General features: G+C 39.3%; 1 protein-coding gene across 2 annotated transcripts in view; it reads right to left on the reverse strand.

The window, feature by feature from the left end:
- Positions 1–2,385: 2,385 nt before the first annotated feature.
- Positions 2,386–19,542, reverse strand: part of celf4 (CUGBP, Elav-like family member 4) — an 85,235-nt gene continuing 68,078 nt past the window's right edge. The window contains exons 4-14 of one of the 2 annotated variants that reach the window (XM_071493257.1): positions 16,722–16,850; positions 15,728–15,807; positions 15,230–15,370; positions 14,789–14,927; positions 13,997–14,149; positions 13,457–13,567; positions 11,422–11,484; positions 10,893–10,973; positions 9,136–9,279; positions 6,539–6,732; positions 2,386–4,230 (exon numbers count right to left, since the gene is read on the reverse strand). In XM_071493257.1, the coding sequence (XP_071349358.1) occupies positions 6,605–6,732; positions 9,136–9,279; positions 10,893–10,973; positions 11,422–11,484; positions 13,457–13,567; positions 13,997–14,149; positions 14,789–14,927; positions 15,230–15,370; positions 15,728–15,807; positions 16,722–16,850 (1,169 nt within the window). In that variant the 3' untranslated portion in view covers positions 2,386–4,230; positions 6,539–6,604. The remainder of the gene's footprint in view (positions 4,231–6,538; positions 6,733–9,135; positions 9,280–10,892; positions 10,974–11,421; positions 11,485–13,456; positions 13,568–13,996; positions 14,150–14,788; positions 14,928–15,229; positions 15,371–15,727; positions 15,808–16,721; positions 16,851–19,542) is intronic. The other variant, XM_071493258.1, reaches the window with a different exon arrangement.

A 19,542-nucleotide genomic window follows, 5' to 3' on the forward strand; every position in this document is an offset into this window, starting at 1 on the left:
GCTTTTTAACAATCTTTTAACAAAGCTAACTGTTTTTTTTTTTAAAAACAGAACCATATGAATTAATAATTACAAATATACATAAGGCTTTAGTATTGTACTGCATTGTTTGGAATAGTTTATCAGCAACAGAAAAATGTAAAACCAGTCTTTAAAGTTGTTGAAATCTGAATTTGCCAATGCTTAAAATGGTAACATGAGGTGTAGTAATACCATGTAACACTTACAAGAAAACAGATGAAATAATAGAGCTCAGATCTTGAGTCAAACAGCACAAAAAAATAAATACATAAACACAAATAAATAAATAAATAAACAGATAAATAAATAATTAAAATCTGTCTTTGACATCACTTGGTCAATAGGAGCATTTTTCTCCGTCATCAAAGAAGTGCTGAAGGCATGGTCCTGCAGACAGGAACAATGATCATCTGTGGACCACAACAGTGGCCCATGCATGTTATATAAAAACTATTTGGTCACGTACCAACTCATAGAAAAATAATGCCATGAAAGCATGCATATCATCTCAGACATGACTTATAAATAAATATCTAAACAAATAGATAAATGAATAGAACCCATCAAAGTATTTTTTTTTTTTATAAAATAGGTCAATGTGTGTCTAAGCTCTAACTGAGGTCAATGCTCTCCCTGACTGTATTCTGGATAAATGCCTTGGTCAGGTCCTACAGTTTGTACCGTATCCTAGCGACTATTTTTTTTTTTTTTTTTGTACCTGGTTTTAATGAGCATTATCATGTTTTCATTCATATATTTTTTTTTTTAAGTATTTAAAGTACTTTATCCAGTCCTTGTAGATAGAAGTAAAAGTCCTATAAAATATGCAAACCTATGTACAGAGGAAAACAGAGCAAAAAAAGAAACAATTTACAGTATATTCATCGGTTTATGTATATATTTATATATATATATTTATACTCAAACTTCTGCTCTGTTTCTTGTTGTTTTTGAACCACTATACTTTGTTTTACTTTTCTCATGTAAACTTGCAGCTTAAAGTTGGAGCAAATGAGGATGAGGTGCTTGACATTCTGGTTCCCGTGGTCGTTCTGCTTCCCCTTTCTTATTTCACTCGACATGGAAACATGGGCTCGGTTCGGTGAAAGACATGAGTGATTGCTCAAACAAACCATTAGAAAAGCACAGACCGTGTCGACACCATTTTCAATTTTCTCAGAGCAGCGGGGGGCAGTCAAAGAGGGCACACAGTGTGGCGATCTGGGATACCAGACATATGACATTTAGCTTCAGTTGTTATTGTTAGTTCAAAGACAGCTCAGGTGGATTGTGCAAGACATTTTGTACTAACCCACCACAGATACTGTCAGAGCAAAAAATGATCATGATGGTCATCTGGCTTGCACTATATGCCATGCTGAGGGCATTGTTATGTGGCACACACAAATAGAGGCATCCTGGGATGTGATTGTGGCGTCTTTTAGCCTCTCTGGATTTGGAAGGTAAATGTTAAATTATGCAATCTGCTAAAAAGGTTAGACACAGACTCTAGGGAAATGGCATAATGAGCAGTTTACAGAAAAACTAGTAACAGCACCCAACAGGAAGCATTGTCTTCCAAAGTGTCATATAGCCTTATAAATATTCATATATATAAATATTCATTGACTGATCTGCACCACCTGAATATGTGTTGAACGCAAGGTCCAATAAATCCAGGTCTGTTGACCTTTTGCAGGTAAGTAGTAAGTGTTCATACCATTTTTGTAGACCGTTATGAGAAACTGTACGCTAAAGCAATATGAAACCAGCCTCTGTGATACAGCAGTTGTAATGGATAAATGGCTTTTCACACTTATTGCTTCATTTTACAGTTTCATTATGCTTTTATGTTTATATTTAACTGTATGACCACATATAACATAAGGCAATATAACATCTTCTAAAGGATATGCTTCATGTCAAGTATTACCAGCAGAGATCCACACATTAACTGCCGGATGGGAAAGTACATAAAACCTTCTCCCTTATTCTGTTCAGTGGGAAGCCAGTTCTCTAATTACAACATATTCATCAATATTACACCACCTTCATAACCATTAAAACCTAATGTCAGGTCCAGTAAGCTCAATCACTTCCCTATTCAAGCCATTTTTCAGTTGCAATCCTGAACTTTACCTTAGTTTTGACTCCAGCCAGTGGAACAAAGTCTCAGGTGCCCTGCACACAGCTTTGATAGTTAGTACCTGTGCCAACAGGTTACCTAATGCCCGCATTTATCTGACGTGTAATTGCATGAGTCTACATTAGTCCTAAATGCATTTTTTTCTCCAAAGACAATGAAGGACCAACAGTGGTTGTACTGTTTGTTATATTGGACATGCACTGAAGCTCTCTACACGGCTGAGAAATGATATGGATCTGGCTGTAGTTTTGACATCATAATAGCGCATTGGCTGCTTGCAGTAGTGTGTTAAGTTTTTTTTTCTTTTTTTTTTCTGAGAGCACAGTGCTTGATGGCAGATTCTGCAGGTGACAAGGCACACCTTGACATGGTGACAGCCCATACGCTACATGCACTTTACTGAATGCAAAAGAGAGCAAGGGTTGTGAGACATATTCATTTTGGTTCAAGTTTCAAAGAGAAGTTTGTGTGTGTGAGCATGTTTGTGTGTGTTTGTGTGTCTATGTCTGTGTAAGCTCAAAAGATATGTTTGGAATAGAGTCGAAGATAATTGTCCTTTTCCTCTAAAATCATTTAGCCTGATTCTCTTAAAGCCTGCTACTTAGATGTGGCTTTTTGCATTTTCAGATAATATTTACACCATATGTGTATTCTCACACATGTATCTTTTAGCAATATATTGTGTGTCAGCATATAGGTAATCAGAGATAGGAATGCCTGCAGTTTTGGGAGCTGCCAGATTTGCGATTCTTCCCAAGCAGAGCAATGTTTCAAACTCCAGCTAAAATCTACAAAAAATTACAGCTCAACATAGTCAGTAGCCGTTCTATATACATACACACATATATAAAATATGTGCATATAAATACATATATTTGTTTGTGATTAATATCTATTTATCCATATATACTGTATATATGAATACATTTGCTTGAATGCTTGTTATACATATATATGTACTGCAAATATAAACAAGTTCATATATTTCAAACGTTTCTGATGTTATTCTATCTATGAGGTTAGGATGTCAAGTTAAAAAAGATAAGGCTGTGATACGGAGCAGCCCCTCCCATGCACTCGCCATCCCTCCCAAGACAAAATGAGAAGAGAAAAAAATAAACATTTTGAGTAATTGTAAACTAGCGAAGTGAGAGACCCCATTTGGTCATCTGAAATAGTTTTGCCTGTATTCAAAAAGCATATCAGCAATATATATGTATATATACATGTGTTGTATATATTCGAAATGTACACTTCTTTTAAGTGCAACTCCTAGACCAGTTAACACTGACTGAAAGAGATGCAGTGGTCCGAGTATGTTAGAGCTACAAGTCCTCAGCAATAAAAATGTTTGGTCTTTTGGTCCCTAAAACAACTAAGGAATGACAGGTAAGACTCCCTGGAGACCGCTGCTATGGCTCTCCTTGGCAACGGTATCCCCTGGAAACGGACAGGCACTCCGAGCTAAAGATGGCCATCCCAAATCGAAGCCAATTTGTGTCCTGAAAATATCACATTCCCTACTAAAGTTCTGTCTCTGGGAATTTGTCCCTTCTTGTTTCAAGCCTTATAAATTGGTCTTCAAAAGTCAATTGCCCCAAACTCAAACCATCTTACAGGAAAGATCTCCTACGGCAATCCTCTATTCAGTTTTTAAAAAGTTTGTTTTGTTCTTGTTGGACTTTTGACATCCATATTCCCTTTAAGAGTTCATTGGGGTTGGTCATTGTAAGTAGATTTGATATAGTTTCTTTTACTTTTTTCCCTTTGTTCAAGTAAAAGTTTTTGTGGTCCAGAAAAGGTAGCTGTCATTCAAGCAGGGTTTTGTGGGGAAAGAGGTGTGTATATGTGTGCAGAAGAAAAAGGTCCTGGGGCTAACCAGGCTGGTACAAATTCTCTCTGAGTTCCAAAGTTTTAGTACATCCAAAAGGAGGCGTCCTTGACTTGGTCATCGCTCTCTCTCTCTCTCCTCTGTTTCTGAAGCAGCCTCAGTGGTCCAGATGTTGAGTTTGCACTCAGTGGCGCGAAGCAAGTAGTCAACATATGATTCAGCTCAAGAAAACCTGGAAAGCAAAGAACAATTCGGAATTGTTTGAGTCGAGTAATATGAAGGAAAACAAAAGTAAGTTCTGTCTTTTACGCACATTAAAGTGTTGTAAAGAATACAACTTAAGGGGGCTGAAATATCTCAAAAGCTTCTGGATGGATTGCTATCAGAAATAGTACAAACATACATGGTCCCCAGAGGATGAATCCTACTGACTTCAGTGGCACCACAACTTTTCTTTCTATTCACACACCACCTCTACCAGGTCAAAGGTTTCACTTATTTAGTGAGATATCTCAACAGCTACTGGATGGATAAGTACTACATTTTGTAAAGACATTCATGGTTCCCAGATGATAAATCCTATTGACTTTCATGAGCCATTGGATTTTCCTTTAGTGCCACTTAAAACATTTGTAGTTTCAAGTGAAATGTTGCAAAAACTATTGGATGGATTGTCATGAAATTTCCCTCAGGATGAAGAGTAATCACTTAACTTTTAATCTGGCAGCATCATCTGTCCAATACTTTGACCAATAAGTTGACTTTGATATTGGTAGTTGTGTGTTTAAAGGAGCTGTAATTATCCAACAATTATTTGCACAAATTGTGGATCTCAGTTTTTTGGATCTCCGTTAGATGATTTTAAGAGACAGGTACTCCTTCTGGGCTTAAACAAACATTTATTACCAGAGAGACAACATTTTTTTCATTACATTAGAAAATACAATGCAAGTTTGCATGTTTTCAATGCAAATGTTTTTGCATTTACTTTGTTAAAATTTGCCACATCATCATTTCTTAAGTCTCCCCCTTTATGCTTGATACTCGCTGTATTTATGTGTTGATGGAGCAGGGCAGCATACTTACAGGACACCTGCCTCTTTAAAAGATCTTAGCCAGTAAGTTCTGGTATGGATAAACAAATATTATTTTGCTGAGATAATTCTGAAAACAAAAACAATGTTCATCCTGTGGTGGATTAATTAAGCTCCCTGGCTTTGAAGCTGTCGTAATTTCCTATGTGATTAAACAATTGCGCTTTGTTTTTTACAAGAATTTAACAATTTAATCCTGTTTTTGCTCCGATGAAGGGATTTTAATCAAGATGCAACTTAACCCTCCTGTGTCATGAGGAATTAAGCAGCATATAAGCCTGCTGTCTGAATATGGACCCATCAGTCTGATAACACTGTACGTTATTGTGCATTATTATTATATTTTGATTAAAAAAAAAAAATAGTAAAACTGTGAATGCCAGTAGGAAAGTTGCAGTATATTTGTTTATCAGTTGCAATTTCAAACTGTGTAATAACTCTCTAACTGTCAATCTCGGGCAAGAAGAGAGGAAAATCAAAAAGATGTTTTCTCTGATATTGTGTTGAAAATGTTCTGATATATCAAAAGCAATGGTGCCACATATTTTTAACACATTCATAGGAGATTGCGCTATTCTTCCTGCAATGATTTGCCTCAGGACACTGTCTGGAGTGGTTCAGTTAGTTTGTGTGTGGGTGATAAGTTGCCCTTGAATGAAGTCATCAGTGGTGAATGAATGACACAGCCTAAACTCTCCATCACACAGATGAAGGGAGGAGACAAAGAGGAACGGTACAATTACCCGCCTGAGGGGTAATAAATGCCTCTCCCTTGGAAGCAATTCCTTCCCTGTGCAACACACTGAACCACTTACCAATTATCTTTTACCTACAGGGTAACATACAGGGTCACTTACTGTAAAGCTGTTCTACAAATAGAGGAGGCTACATGTAAGTAAATGCTGAACTGTTGTGTTTGGTGGAACCAGCCATTAAAACTGACAGTGTAGCAAATACATCTATCCATTTTTGGTATCGGATACATGTGAGGGGGCATGGATTTTCACAACACACATAATATTGCACATGATTTTAATTTCTCTGCCTTCTTTCTCCTAGTGTTTGTGGTGTTCTTTACTTATGCATGTGTTGCTTCCATTGACATGACTGGTTGCAGTTAGCAGGACATTAAATCTTATAGAATAATGAGCCACAGTGATGTGGGTAGAATTAACATTTACAAATGTGTGCTTGAACTATCGGCGCAGGGGTAAAACTTCATCACAATTGCAGATGATCAGCTAGTTACAAGGCAGCTGCAAATGTTTTATGACATTTATAAAAGGTTACTGAAACCACATCAGGCTGTGCCATAAGTGAGGCTGCCATTTGAGCATTTGTCAGTGTAATATTGCATTCGTTGTGAATGCATTTGTTCAGTTAATCACCTATCAAACAGAAGTGACAATAAACACATTTCCACACAAGTCAAGCTCAATGTCTGACCTGTCTTTCCCGGTGTGCGTCGGCTGCCCCGGCCACCGGAATGGCGGTGGCTGGCTGGGGCGGGGGCTAGTAGGGGCGGTTGGCGTCCTTTGGCCTCTTCAGCTGCACCTTGAGCCTTTTCATGCCGATCTGGAAGCCGTTCATTGACTGGATGGCAGCTTGAGCACTACCTGGGTTGTCGAAGCTCACAAACCCTGGGGGAAAGGCCAAAAAAGAGCGAGAAAGAGGGATAAGGTTCGATGAAGGCAAAGAAGGTTTGGGTTTACAAAGGAATAGATGATGAGGGTAAGATTCAGTAAGATGAAGCAGTCTTTTACATGTACTGTATGTTATTATAAAATCATCTGTACATAAAACTAAAAACAGTTAAAACTGAATAGTTTTGTTAGTGTTAATATAACAAACACAGTATAAACATTTGTCTGTATAACAACAATATGACAACAACAATAGGATCACAATAAAAACAGAGAGCAGCATGCAGTCAAAATCACAACATGAACTTAGTAATGGAATTTGAAACCAAAACATCAACAAGGTTGTGCTGTTTTTGAGTTTCGGTTTTTAACTTCCACTCGGAAGTGGAAAAAGCATCAAATCACAAATTAAAATCTGCATCTCAAAATTGCAACATGAATAATACAACATTAATGCTGTGTTGTATTAATGAGCAAAAGCTACTTTGCAAATGGGTTGCACCTGACGGACTCTCCATTAAATATTCTCCACAATCCATTTATAATTTGCCACATAATTATATGTTCAGCTAAATTGTGCTGTCAGTGGCATAAAGTGAGACAGGAGCTCTTTATCTCCTATATTTCTGGCATGCATTACTTTAGCTTACAGCAAGTTACAGAAAAAAGTAGAGACCTTGTCAGAAGAGTCAGACTTTGGATTATTTGTCATAAAGAGAACAATGGCAATATAATTATGCAAATATGACATTACAACAGATTAATTTCTCCTCATCATGATCAGTGCTATAACAGTCATACACTTATGCTGCAGCCTTACGCTAAAATTCCTGTTTTCCCTCATCAATCTACACTCAACACCCCATAATGACAAAGTGAAAACCGAATTTTAGAATGTTTTGCCAATTTATTAAAAACTGAAATATCATCTTTGAGATATTTCTACACTTTAAATGGACTCCACCTGTGTAAATTCTGTTGATTTGGAAAGGCACACACCTCTCCATATAAGGTTTCACAGCTGATAATGCATATCAGAGCAAAGCTCAGAGACAGGATTGTGTTGAGGCACAGATCTGCTTATTTGAAGATTTCCAAGAGCACAGTGGCCTCCATCATTCTTAAATGGAATAAGTTGGAATAAGCAAGTGAGCAACTAATAAATGGAACAAGCAACAACCAGGACCTTCATAGAGCTTACCACCCAGCCAAACTGAGCAATCAGGGGAGAAGGGCCCTGGTAAGAGAGGTGACCAAGAACCCAGTGGTCACTCTGACTGATCTCCAGAGATCCAATGTGGAGACGGGAGAAACTTCCAGAAGGACAACCATCACTGCAGCACTCCACCGATTTAAACTTGATGGCAGAGTGGTCAGACGAAAGCCTCTCCTCAGTAAAGGACACATGAAAGCACCTAAAGGACTCTCAGGATTCTTTAGTCTGATGAAACCAAGATTGAACTGTCTGACCTCTGTTCTAAGCGTCATGTCTGGAGGAAACCAGACACTGCTCATCACTTGCCCAATACCATCCCAACTGTGAGACAGGGTGGTGGCAGCATCATGCTGTTGGGTTGTTTTTCAGCAGCGGGCACAAGGAGACTGGTCAGGATTGAGGGAAAGCTGAACCGGGAAAAGTACAGAAATATCCTGAATGAAAACCTGGTCCAGAGTGCACAGGACCTCAGACTGGGCCAAAGGTTCATCTTCCAAAAGCCTAAGCACACAGCCAAGAAAACACAGAGGTAGCTTAGGGACAGCTCTGTGAATATCTTTGAGAACCCTGACTTGAACCCAATCAAACATCTCCGGCAAGACCGGAAAGTGGCTGCCCACCGACAGCCCCCGTCCAACCTGATAGAGCTTGAGAGAATCTGCATGGAAGAATAGAGAAATCTCCAAATCCAGATGTGCAAAGCTTGCGTTGTCATACACAGGAAGACTGTAGACTGCCAAAGGTGCTTCAACTAAGTACTGTGGATATTTCAGTTTTCCATTTTAACACACTTGCAAAAAATTGTCATTATTTGGTATTGAATGTAGATTGAGGAAGGACAAAATGAATTTAAATGATTTTAGCATAAGGCTGCAACATAACAAAGTGTGAAAAAAGTGAATACTTTCTGAATGCACTGTATGTCACTGAAATATTTATCAAAATAAGAAATTATTCAGAGCTTCAAAAGAAAACAGCTTTAATGATTAATAGAGAAATCCAGACACACTCATTCTCCATTCCTTCTTTTTAGTAACAACCAGCTTTTGCACCATTTTTTTTAAAGGGAGGGGTGTTGAGAGGTTAGGAAGGGGGTGTTGACTGCAGTAAAGAAGGTGATTAGTAAAAAAGAATAATCAGAATAAATAACCAATAATCTTTTGGTTTTGTTCATTTTTACCCACCAAAGCATTTACTTTGGTTTGTCGCCCGATCCACAAACACTTTGGAGGAGATGACATTACCGAAAGGCAGGAACATCTGCATCAGCTCTCCATCCCCAAACTCCTGAGGGAGGTGGTAGATGAACAGGTTGCAACCCTCTGGTCCTGCACACAGAAACAGAGAGAGAGAGAGGGAGAGGGAGAGAAGATGGGGAGAAAAAAAGAGATAAAGGGTAAAGGTCAGAGAAAAAGAGACAAGGAGAAAGGGAAGTGTAAAATGTTGGCCACGGCAGGAGGAGAAAGAGAAATGCTAAATCATAGCAATACAAGAACATGTTGAAGGCAGAGAGCCAAAAAATGAAGAGGTTAGAAAGCGACTGTGTTCTTCTCACTGATTTTAAGTAGTTGGAAAAATGTGATGTTATATACTTCCATGCACCATGGACCAATGCAGATTCAGCAACATTCAAACATTTATGCAACTCACACTAGAGCTGAAACAATTAGTCAATTCACTGATTAATAGAAAATGAATCTGCAGCTGTTTCATAATTGATTTATTGTTTAAATCAGCTTTCAAACAAAAAGGCCAAAGATTCCTCAGCTTTTTGCTTGTGAGATTTTCTGCTTTTCTTTGTTTTATGTGTTGTTGATAATCTCTGTTTGGGGTTTGGACTGTGGGTTGCATGAAACAAGACAGGAACCGTTTTTCATAAAATTTGCAACTCAAGCTCAGATTTGCAACATGAGATCATTTCCTCTCCCGTTTCACACATCAAAAGAAGCACCTCACTTACAAACCATGCACGAGCACACAACAACCCTGTCGGACTCACAAAAGCATCTGCAATTTCTGAGTCAGGCCAAACATGAGCTAAGTTTTTGAGAGTTAATTTTTGAAATTAATATTAAAGAAGAACATTAACATTTGAAAGTTCTCAGTTTTTTTTTTTTAAATACCTTGTACACTGACTTGTGTTTGCGTTGTGATTATCTTGGTTAATTTTCCCCATGATAGTAATAATAATAAACTATACTATACTATATTATTCCAAGTGAAATCACGCTTAGTGTCAGGGGTGCAAAGAAAAAGTTCAGAGCACTTTGTACCAACAGGTAGTCTTTAGTGGACAGTAACTTTGTTTGACAGTTTCAGCTTTAATGGAAAACTCAGATTTAGTATTCACAGCTTTCAGGTATCACTAATCAAATGACTAAATGCTTAAACGGTAACCCCTGGGATGCCACAGCTGTTAAATGATTTGCATTGTTTTGTTTATTTTCCACAAGAGGGCAGTACGGTCCCAAGCATGGGTGTCCCAAGCCTGGAGGTCAGTGAGTTCATAAGTTGGTTTACAGCCCAGTTTGGAGCACTCTGTGGTGTTAGTGAAGTTTGTTACCCTACAGCAAGCCAGGATATCCACTACATCAGAATTATAACCTCTAAATATTTTTTTTCTTTGCTGAATTGGACTGTTTTTAAGAAGATGAAAAATAGAATAAGAATTCAGGCTTTTTAGTCTTCTCTAATAATTGTAGAGGTATATAATATTTTTTGTGTTACTACGCTGAATATTTTGCTCTTGATAGATCGTGCTGGCGAGAGGTGATTCATGCCTGGAAACAAAGTGAGAAGTGTGAATGGTTATAGATATTTTTAAACGGGCCTGTTTATTCCATGACTACATGAAAAATGAATAGAGAAGAAGTAAATGTTTGTAGCATATATGAATATTTAGAAGTGAATGGTGCACTGTGTGTGTGTGTGTGTGTGTTACCTTCTCGTTGCTGCTGTGGAATGATGGGTGGAGGGTGGGGGAAGGCTTGGCTGATCTGACCGTATGCAGCGGGGTAGGCTGCTGAGACACATACACACACACACAGCGCGGATCAGATAACAGTCATGACTACACACACGCAGACACACACACACACACGCTCAGATACATACGAACAATGTGATATATGCAGGGCCACAGCAGGCAATCGATCAGATAACAGACAATAGAGTCTACATGTTACGCACACACACACACACACACACACACACACACACACACTGAACACAGCAGAGAGAATAAATTGATGTAGTGAGACTGAAAGACTTAATGTTACATGATCAAAATTCAAATTCAAACAAAGGCAAATCTTTATCTTCCCCCTTTTCATTTCTCTCTGTTGTCCCCATCTTCTCTCTCTCTCTCTCTCTCTCTCTCACACACACACACACACACACACACACACACACACACTTCCTCACGTAAATGCACACACCGATCAGTGCTGCTGTGAGAGGGACAGACAGACCTGCATACTGCTGGACTCCTGTGTAAGCCTGCTGGAGAGGATCAGCCGCAGTGGGACTTTGAGCTGCTCCAACAGAGACATGGAGAGGAGGAGAAGACGAAAAGACGAAGAAGGAAGAGGAGGAGAAGGAGGAGGTGGTGGAGGGGAGAACGGATGGATGGAGGTGTGAGTAGGGGGAGAGAGAAGAGGCAAGGAGAGATGATGAAAAATGTAGATGTGGGAGAGGGCACGGAGGAAGGAGAGAGTCATGTATAACAAAGGTGCGAGGGATGAGGGATGGAAGATGAGGCGATGGACAGAAGAACAGACAGGAGAAAAAAAGCAGAGAGGTTAGAGAGTCAAACAGCGCGGCGCCAACTCGCTCCGCTTCCAGTGTGTGAGGAACCGACTCAACCTCTCGTTTGCTCGGCTTTTTAATTAAAGTTCCTCCCAAAGCATTTCAAAACTAGCAAAAAAGTAAAACCACAGTTGAAACAAAACAAACAAACAACAAAAAAAACCACAACACATGGCTCCATTGTCACCACACCAAAGGAAAAAAAAACATGTACCTATTATAAACAAACCCTATTAAGAAGAAATAAATTTCATTCTCTGACAATCTACTGCTGATAAACATGAAAAACAATACAAGTACGATACACACTCACAACACTGGATGCACCTGTTTCTTTCACTTCACATGTAGGAGATTAAGTTAATTATTTAAAAATGAAAGATGAAAATTTCTCCCTGTAGGCTAAACACACTGGTTAACTACCACAGATGCTGCGCCACACTTTATAACTGCCCATCTGTACACAGAGTACATGCACATTTAGTACACCACTGAGAAAAACACACACACACACACACACACCAAAAAACCCCACTGTCACCAGAAACCAAACAAAATACTCAACACACCGTGGACTAACAGCAACACTGAAAAACGGTTCAGACAGCCAAGAAAGGAGAAGTATGGGCTCAAGGAAAGTGTCTGTAAAATTTTAAAGCTCGTGAAGTCATGTTCAGAAATGATTCTAAAGACTGTGATTGTCTATCACCCTATAAACCTGTGACAAAGTTTTGCATTAGAGATTGAGAGTTTGTGAATGTATCGACAAGGGTGTAGATTTGGTTTCAGAAAGACACAATGAGGTAAAATAAATAAGCAAATAAATAAAAATTATGCTTTCTAATGATAGTAAAAGAAAAAAAAAAAGAATGCATTAAACCTACTTAAAATCCTTTGTTTCCTTTACCTCGTACTTTATGTTAGATAATGTTGTACTTGCATACTGTCTTGTCTTAACTGTAGATTAAAAAGCACTCCTTTCAGGTTATATAGCACTGACAACCTTCAGCAATAAGACAGGGCAATGTGTATACAGCGGAACTAGTTTCTTGCAGGGCACAGTAATAACTGAGGGCGGCTCAGATGGATATATCCACATTTTTATCAGCTCAGAACTTCCCACATCCAGATTTTTGGCAGCTGGACAGTAAAATCAACCTAAAACTATAAAAGTGAAGGTGGCATCCCCGATCCCCTGTGGAAATTATACCTTTGTGCTCTGAGGTTGTAGAATAAAATTTGTGGGCAAATTATATAAAAGGTGAGGTTACACGAAGGCTGTAGGAAAAACAAATAGCCTCTGTCAACATCAGACTCCAAACTGTATGAGAAAATCTGCACTCACAGGACTTTTGGATGTAAAATCAGGGCTAAAGTTTGTACTTGTAACTTTAATGGGCATGTCTAACTTCAATGTCGCACTGTGCGAGTGTGTGGAGTTTGGCACAGTTTTCTGCTTTGAATCTAAACTTTTTTTTCTTACGACTACAAATCTTTTCTACACATTCACAAACTTGAATTTCTTGTGCAAGTTTATACAGACAGAACCACTGGCTTTGAACATATTTCTTAATAATATCTCACAAGCTCAAAATCTTTTTGACCCTTGTTTGAGCCTATAGATAAGTGGGGTGAGAGGCTGGGGGAAAAGGGGGAGGAAGGATAGAGGAGTAGGAAGAGGAGGAGGGGAAGCGCTACCTTCAGAGAGAGAGGAGAGGAAGCAGCCACCCTGAACCCCAAAACAACTTCGCGGAGCCACGCCCAAGCCGTTTTTCTCCGAGTCCTCCCTAAAAACCACCTCCTGCAACACTGGGGAGACAAGAGTGTAAAAAAAAAAAAAGGAGAGATTTTTCTTCCGCCCCTTCACAAACAGCACCAATGAGGTACTAGCCACGGCTCATGACACAAGCGCATACTTAGGCTCCAGCAGCCCATAAGCACCTTTGCCAAACACTCATCTCCTCGACATGCTCACTGACTGTGGGCTACGTTCGTCTGGCCTCGGCCTCCTGAACATGCTTCTAGGCTATTCACGCCTGTAAGCCAGCAGCATGCACACTTTCCTGTTACAATCAGTGTGTGTCCATAGGGATTCAAGCTTCATTTTCACAAAAATCACAGTTTTGCATAACAAACAGGGTATTTATCATACTGCATCTTTTCAAAAAATATATTTTTTCCTTGTTTCTGAAAATTCTTTCATGTTTGCATACGTGCCCCTGAATTTATCAGACTTACCAGGGTAATGGTGTATGCCGTTGGTGAAAACAGCCTCTGCAGGGGGCTGCCCATTTGCCTGGGGGGGTGGCATGCCAGTAAAACCATTTACACTAATGGGGGAGGGGATGCTGGTCACTGTGGGGGCGCTGATGCCTGGAGGAGTACTGCCACCTGCAGCCACGGGGCAGATGGGAAAAGGCAGAGAGAAATAGTAAGCTCTCCACTGTACTTTTTCTAAGACATTAGAGAGAAGTTTTACTTTGACTGGCCACCTAGTAACTTTTGGAAATGTCAGAGGGGCCGGTCCAGTGGTCCGGTGAAGACACTAAATGTCAGGGCTGATTTCTTCTCCCTGTATGGCCCTTACTGTGACACAACAGCCATTAGATGCCAATCTTAGACATACTGTATGAGAATACTGTGTGGTACCAGCTATTGGTATCAATTATGTATTTGTCACAGATGATTGGATGTCATGCCACAATGCATTTTGTTCATTTGCACCCCTTCAATGCATCTAGAAACATTTACAGTATAGATTCTGCCCATTTAATCCACGACTCTTTGTTCCTCTCTACTGTATTTTTCCACTGCAATGCTACAGCAAGACCTTAAAGAAACACACTGCTTTTTATTCTTTACATATTACAATTCTTCCAAGTAAAAGAAAGCTTTTCTTCAGGGACTGATGTCTGATGCAGATGCACATTATGAAAATTAAACTGTATTTGTACAGTGGAACAGGTGTCACACAGAAATACATAAAAATCCAGTATGGTCTTTTAACCTTTGGTCTTTCACCAGTGTTACCTGACGTGGGGGTCAGCGGTGCTCCTGGGAGGCCATTGATGGTCGCCATGTGTTGCATCTGGGCAGCAGCAAAGGCTGCCATTGGACTGAGGTAGCCTCCCTGGCCTACAGATGCCATTAATGCCGCCTGCTGCTGCACCTGCACAGTGGAGGAGAGGGGATTGAAAGGAGGGTGAAGAATAATGAAAGGCAAGAGGACAGAGATTTAGAGGTTGCTGAGTTAAGAAAGAAGGAAAAAAAGGAAGGAGAGGGTACAGCATAAAGACAGGAAATGGAGGCTATTACGTCATATCAGAGGGAGATACACAAATCCAAAACTAAAGGAAGTTCATTTTTTTTGCTACTCCAGATTCATGAGTGAGTTAGGCTTGAGCATTTAATCTCTGTGGTTCATGGAACGAATGAGTGTAGATAAAACAGATGCTTTGCGGGGCGTCTTGCCTGAGCGTAGGCTCCGTAGGCTCCAAACTGCAGGGCCATAGGGTTGAAGATGCCCATCTGACCAGCCATCTGCTGCATGCGGCGGATGGTGCGCTCCTTATCCGTGTCGGCGAACTTTACCACCAGACTGGATGAGGCACCCTGTGCACCCACCCATCCACCCACACACATACACGCACACACGCACCAGGCAGTACATGTTAGTGTGTACTGATAGACACGTGACATCTGCTTGTATCCACATTTGCACACACATGCATAGATCCTCTCTTATATGTATCGTGCCAAAGCATTTGCCTTAGAACTGTAGTTGGTGCCCATTGCTCTGAAATAGTTAGGAAGGGTCATATGCAAAGGACAAAATTTCCTTGCTGGGATTAATAACGTATAACTTAACTTTACTTTAAGAAGGTAATTAAGTGCTAGGTGACTCATCTCTCTATGTGACTCACCTCTCTCACATAAATCTACACGCTCACACAGTTATGGTGTACTCACAGGCATTGTCTGGCTGCCGTGTAGTGCACTGATGGCTGCCTGAGCTTCAGCATGAGAGGAGTATTTTACAAATGCACAGCCTAAAAAGAGAAGGAGAGAGAGAGAGAAAGGAAAAAAAAGAGGAAAGTTTGCTGAAAAGTATATCATACAGAATCACAGTATAAGTTTCCTATGTTCTTCCACCCAGGATAGGTTCTCTGCAGCATTACAGCAACAAACACTGAATAAACAAAGTCCCTCTTTGCCGAGCAGGGTTGCATCAGTGTTGATCGACACTCAATAAGCAGGCTAAACATGCCTCTCTGACACCATTAACAACTTTGGGATCCTCTGATGGGGCTTAAAATGCCACAGCATTCTGGTGTCGCTTACTATTGACAAGCCCTGTTGATGAATTTGAATGATCAAGTTCCCAGTAATTATTGAGCTAAAGCCCACTTAGCCGAGTAAGCTGGCTGATGAGGCCTTGTTAATGGAGCTTCACGGAGGAATCAGAATGATCAAGCCCACTGTAATCATTAGGCTTAGTTATCATCGGGCCTCATTGATTGGCTGCTAAGCCCACTGATGAACTTCATGCAGTGAACTTGTGTAGCACTCTGACAACATTTTGAAAGGACATTTTTCTGGCATGACATGAAGCCTGATGGTTAATAAGGTGGTTGACTTATGTTTTTTTTTCTCCTCATCAGAGCCTTGTAGGTTGACTCATAAGGTTAATGGGGTTCATCTGTAAAGAGTTGGTGGTTTATATCTCTCATCCCTGTGGGCAAAGTTTTCTGATGGCATTTACTGTTGAAATTTACAGAATCTACAGTATTCTTATGTAACCACTCCTCCGATGATTGGAAAATAGCCCGCTTTGACATCACTCAACATGGAGTGTTTAAGGAGAACTTTGCAAAGTCACCAACTTTGAAAGGCCAAATCATTTCTGTGCAGTAGCCTGTGAAAAAGTCTGCTGGCTCAAAGTCATAAACAGCTATAAACTCACCTTTGCTGTTTCCGTCGGGACCTCTGAGGATGGTGCACTCCTCGATGCTGCCGAAGGACTCGAAAAGGCGCCGCACGTCATCTTCTGACTGTTGCTTGTTGAGCATGCCCACAAAAAGCTTTCTGTCTTCTAAAAGAAAAGGAATAGGTCATGATCAGAGGATCAGAGATGCCTTTTGATATTCTACAAAGGGACACGCTATGTTCACTGAAACAGCAGGTTTTGGCTCAGTCTTAGTTCCATGCAAAAACCACAAAGGAGAAGTTTCATTCTTTCTACAATGAAGATGTCGTGTTATTCACACATTTAATCATGCTACAAACAAAACTTTCCATTAAAGCATCACTTTTTTTTTTTTTTTTACTGAAAAATATCTGGCTCTGTTGCTGCTAAATGCTCCAGTATTTTCACCAGCACTCCAGTAACTTTCTCAATCTGCTATTTGTTGCTGAGCAGGTGGAGTGTAATAGGTTTATCAGAACTAGACAATAACTGCCTGAAGTGGTTCGAAAAGGGTTTCATGAGACTGCACCAGAACAGTAAAGCTGAAGGCTATAAAAAAACCAAAACAAACATCTGAAAGACACTAAAACACTGGGTGAAGATTCTCTGTGGGTTTACACATAATCGTTTGATCTAAAAAAAACTAAAAAACAAACAAACAAAAAAAGTAAGGTAAGGAGTCTTCCTTACCTTAAAGCATAAGTCTATAAAACCATTTGATAAACAGACATCAGCAATACAATAATAATAGCAATAGCTATAGCAACAATAAAAGGTCCATAACAGATCATTGACATATATTATATTTGTATCAAATACAGTCCCAACATGTAGAATTTGAAATCTGTTAACTTTAGCATTAAATATTAATGTTATAGTGTTGTCATGCCATATTCAGACGTACTTGCTTGAACAACATCTGTTTTAAAATGAGATAAAATAATAATGTGTTTCTTGTGCAGTAAAAGATGAATTTGCTTAAAATAAGACTGAGTAACAGAGCAGCGTTTGCATATCAGGCTTGTAATTTATTAAAAAATGTATCCACCTGTTTTTCTATGTTTCCATTACAATGTTGAAGTGGAAGATTAGTTTGTGATTAAGGCGACCAAAACGATCTTTAGTGCAGTCCCTGTCCTCAGGGAACACAGTTGGCACTATGCCCTCAGCGGGAGCTCTTGTCACAGATGCTCATGAGACAGCATGGCAAAGTTTGCCTAATGGCAATGACACAATGCTCACTCACATTATATTCACTAGCAGACCAGTGAATGTATGTTCATAACCAGATGCCTAATCCCTTTGTGACAAAAAACTATTGTTACTAGCTTATATTTCACTTACAAAAACTGAGCCAAACTGGGCCTGTTTTGGCTTATAGCTGCAGAGTAGCTCCACATTGTAGATAAGGTTCTCGTCTCTTACAGTGAGTGAAAGTTGTGGTTATTCAGTTATTGCAGGTTTTCATCTTTATCATCTTGCTCTGCACCATCTCAACTCGGGTGAAGGTGAATCTATTATACTCTCGAGTTTAATCCTCTATTTTTCTTTGATCGTATTTTTGTTTACATAGATGTGAATACATTATGCGCAGAGACACAATGTCCTATACATAACATCCTGGTAACTCATTCAGCAGACATGACATGATATGACATGATAAAAATGAAGAATGATGTGTGACAATCCATGTGTCTGACTCACACTAATCGGATGTTGTTGTTTTTTTCCACACCACTTATAGGTAAGGAATTGTGCCTGTCACAGGTATTAGACAAGACAGATGTGCTCGTACGCCGCTCCTCAGGTAAAGACATAATTAAAATTTAAATTTAAGTAAAGTTTCCACAGTCTTTCCAGGGGGCTTTGTTTAAATAGAGCAGCACATTTGTTGTTGTGGTTATTATTAAATGTACATCACAGACAGGATGCTAGTGCACAATGAGTGTGTTTAACTTTAAAACTAATAAGTTCGGTGAAAATAAATGTATCAAAACAGGTAATATGCATGAGTCAGAGCTTATTCCAGCAGATAACTAGCAACAACTTGGCTAAACCACTTTCAAAATAAAATGCCCACATACTGTACATTAGGTAAAACATACAATATGAATATATGTTCATCGTTCATTATTTAATCTACATCAATGCATCATAATCTCAGCATATGTTTGTAGAATTACTGTCGTATAAGAAGCACATATCTCTAAAAAGTCAGCTTTTCATGAGCTTAGAAAATCAGACCTGTTTTCAGCTTTATAACAAAGCATTTTCCAGCTAATCCAAGAGGTTTTAAAATATTTTATTTAGCTTAAGAAGTAGGAGAATTTTCAAAACCAATAAAGCAACACTTAAAACTTCTTTAGAAAAATTCTAAATCAACACATTTAGAGATGTGTGGTTTTCATTATAATTTGTAAAGTAACTAAAGCTGTCAGACTCATATAGTGAAGTAAAAAGTACAATATTTGCCTCTGTAGTGGAGTGGAACAATAAAGTTACATAAAATGGAAACACTCAAGTAAAGTACAAGTACCTCAAATTTATACTTGAGTAAATGTACCATGTTACATCCACCACTACAAAGAGAAATGGCGGATGATATAATAAGATACAAATTCTATATGTAAGGGCTTAAATAAAACCTAGGCAGACTGAGGTCGAGCTTCAGTCCATTAGTGTCAGCGCATGACAGACAACATGAATGAGTCACTGAATGAGTGTTTGAGGGGAACTGTGAAGCAGACGGTGAAAGTGTGTTAGTGCACAACAGCAGCAGATGTGTCAGCGTCTGTTTTTATATTACACAGGATCTGAG

This window comes from Trachinotus anak, unplaced genomic scaffold (genome assembly GCF_046630095.1).
Source record: "Trachinotus anak isolate AG129_WGS33_773 ecotype Australia unplaced genomic scaffold, CSIRO_AGI_Tana_v1 ptg000013l, whole genome shotgun sequence".
Classification (NCBI taxonomy): domain Eukaryota; kingdom Metazoa; phylum Chordata; class Actinopteri; order Carangiformes; family Carangidae; genus Trachinotus; species Trachinotus anak.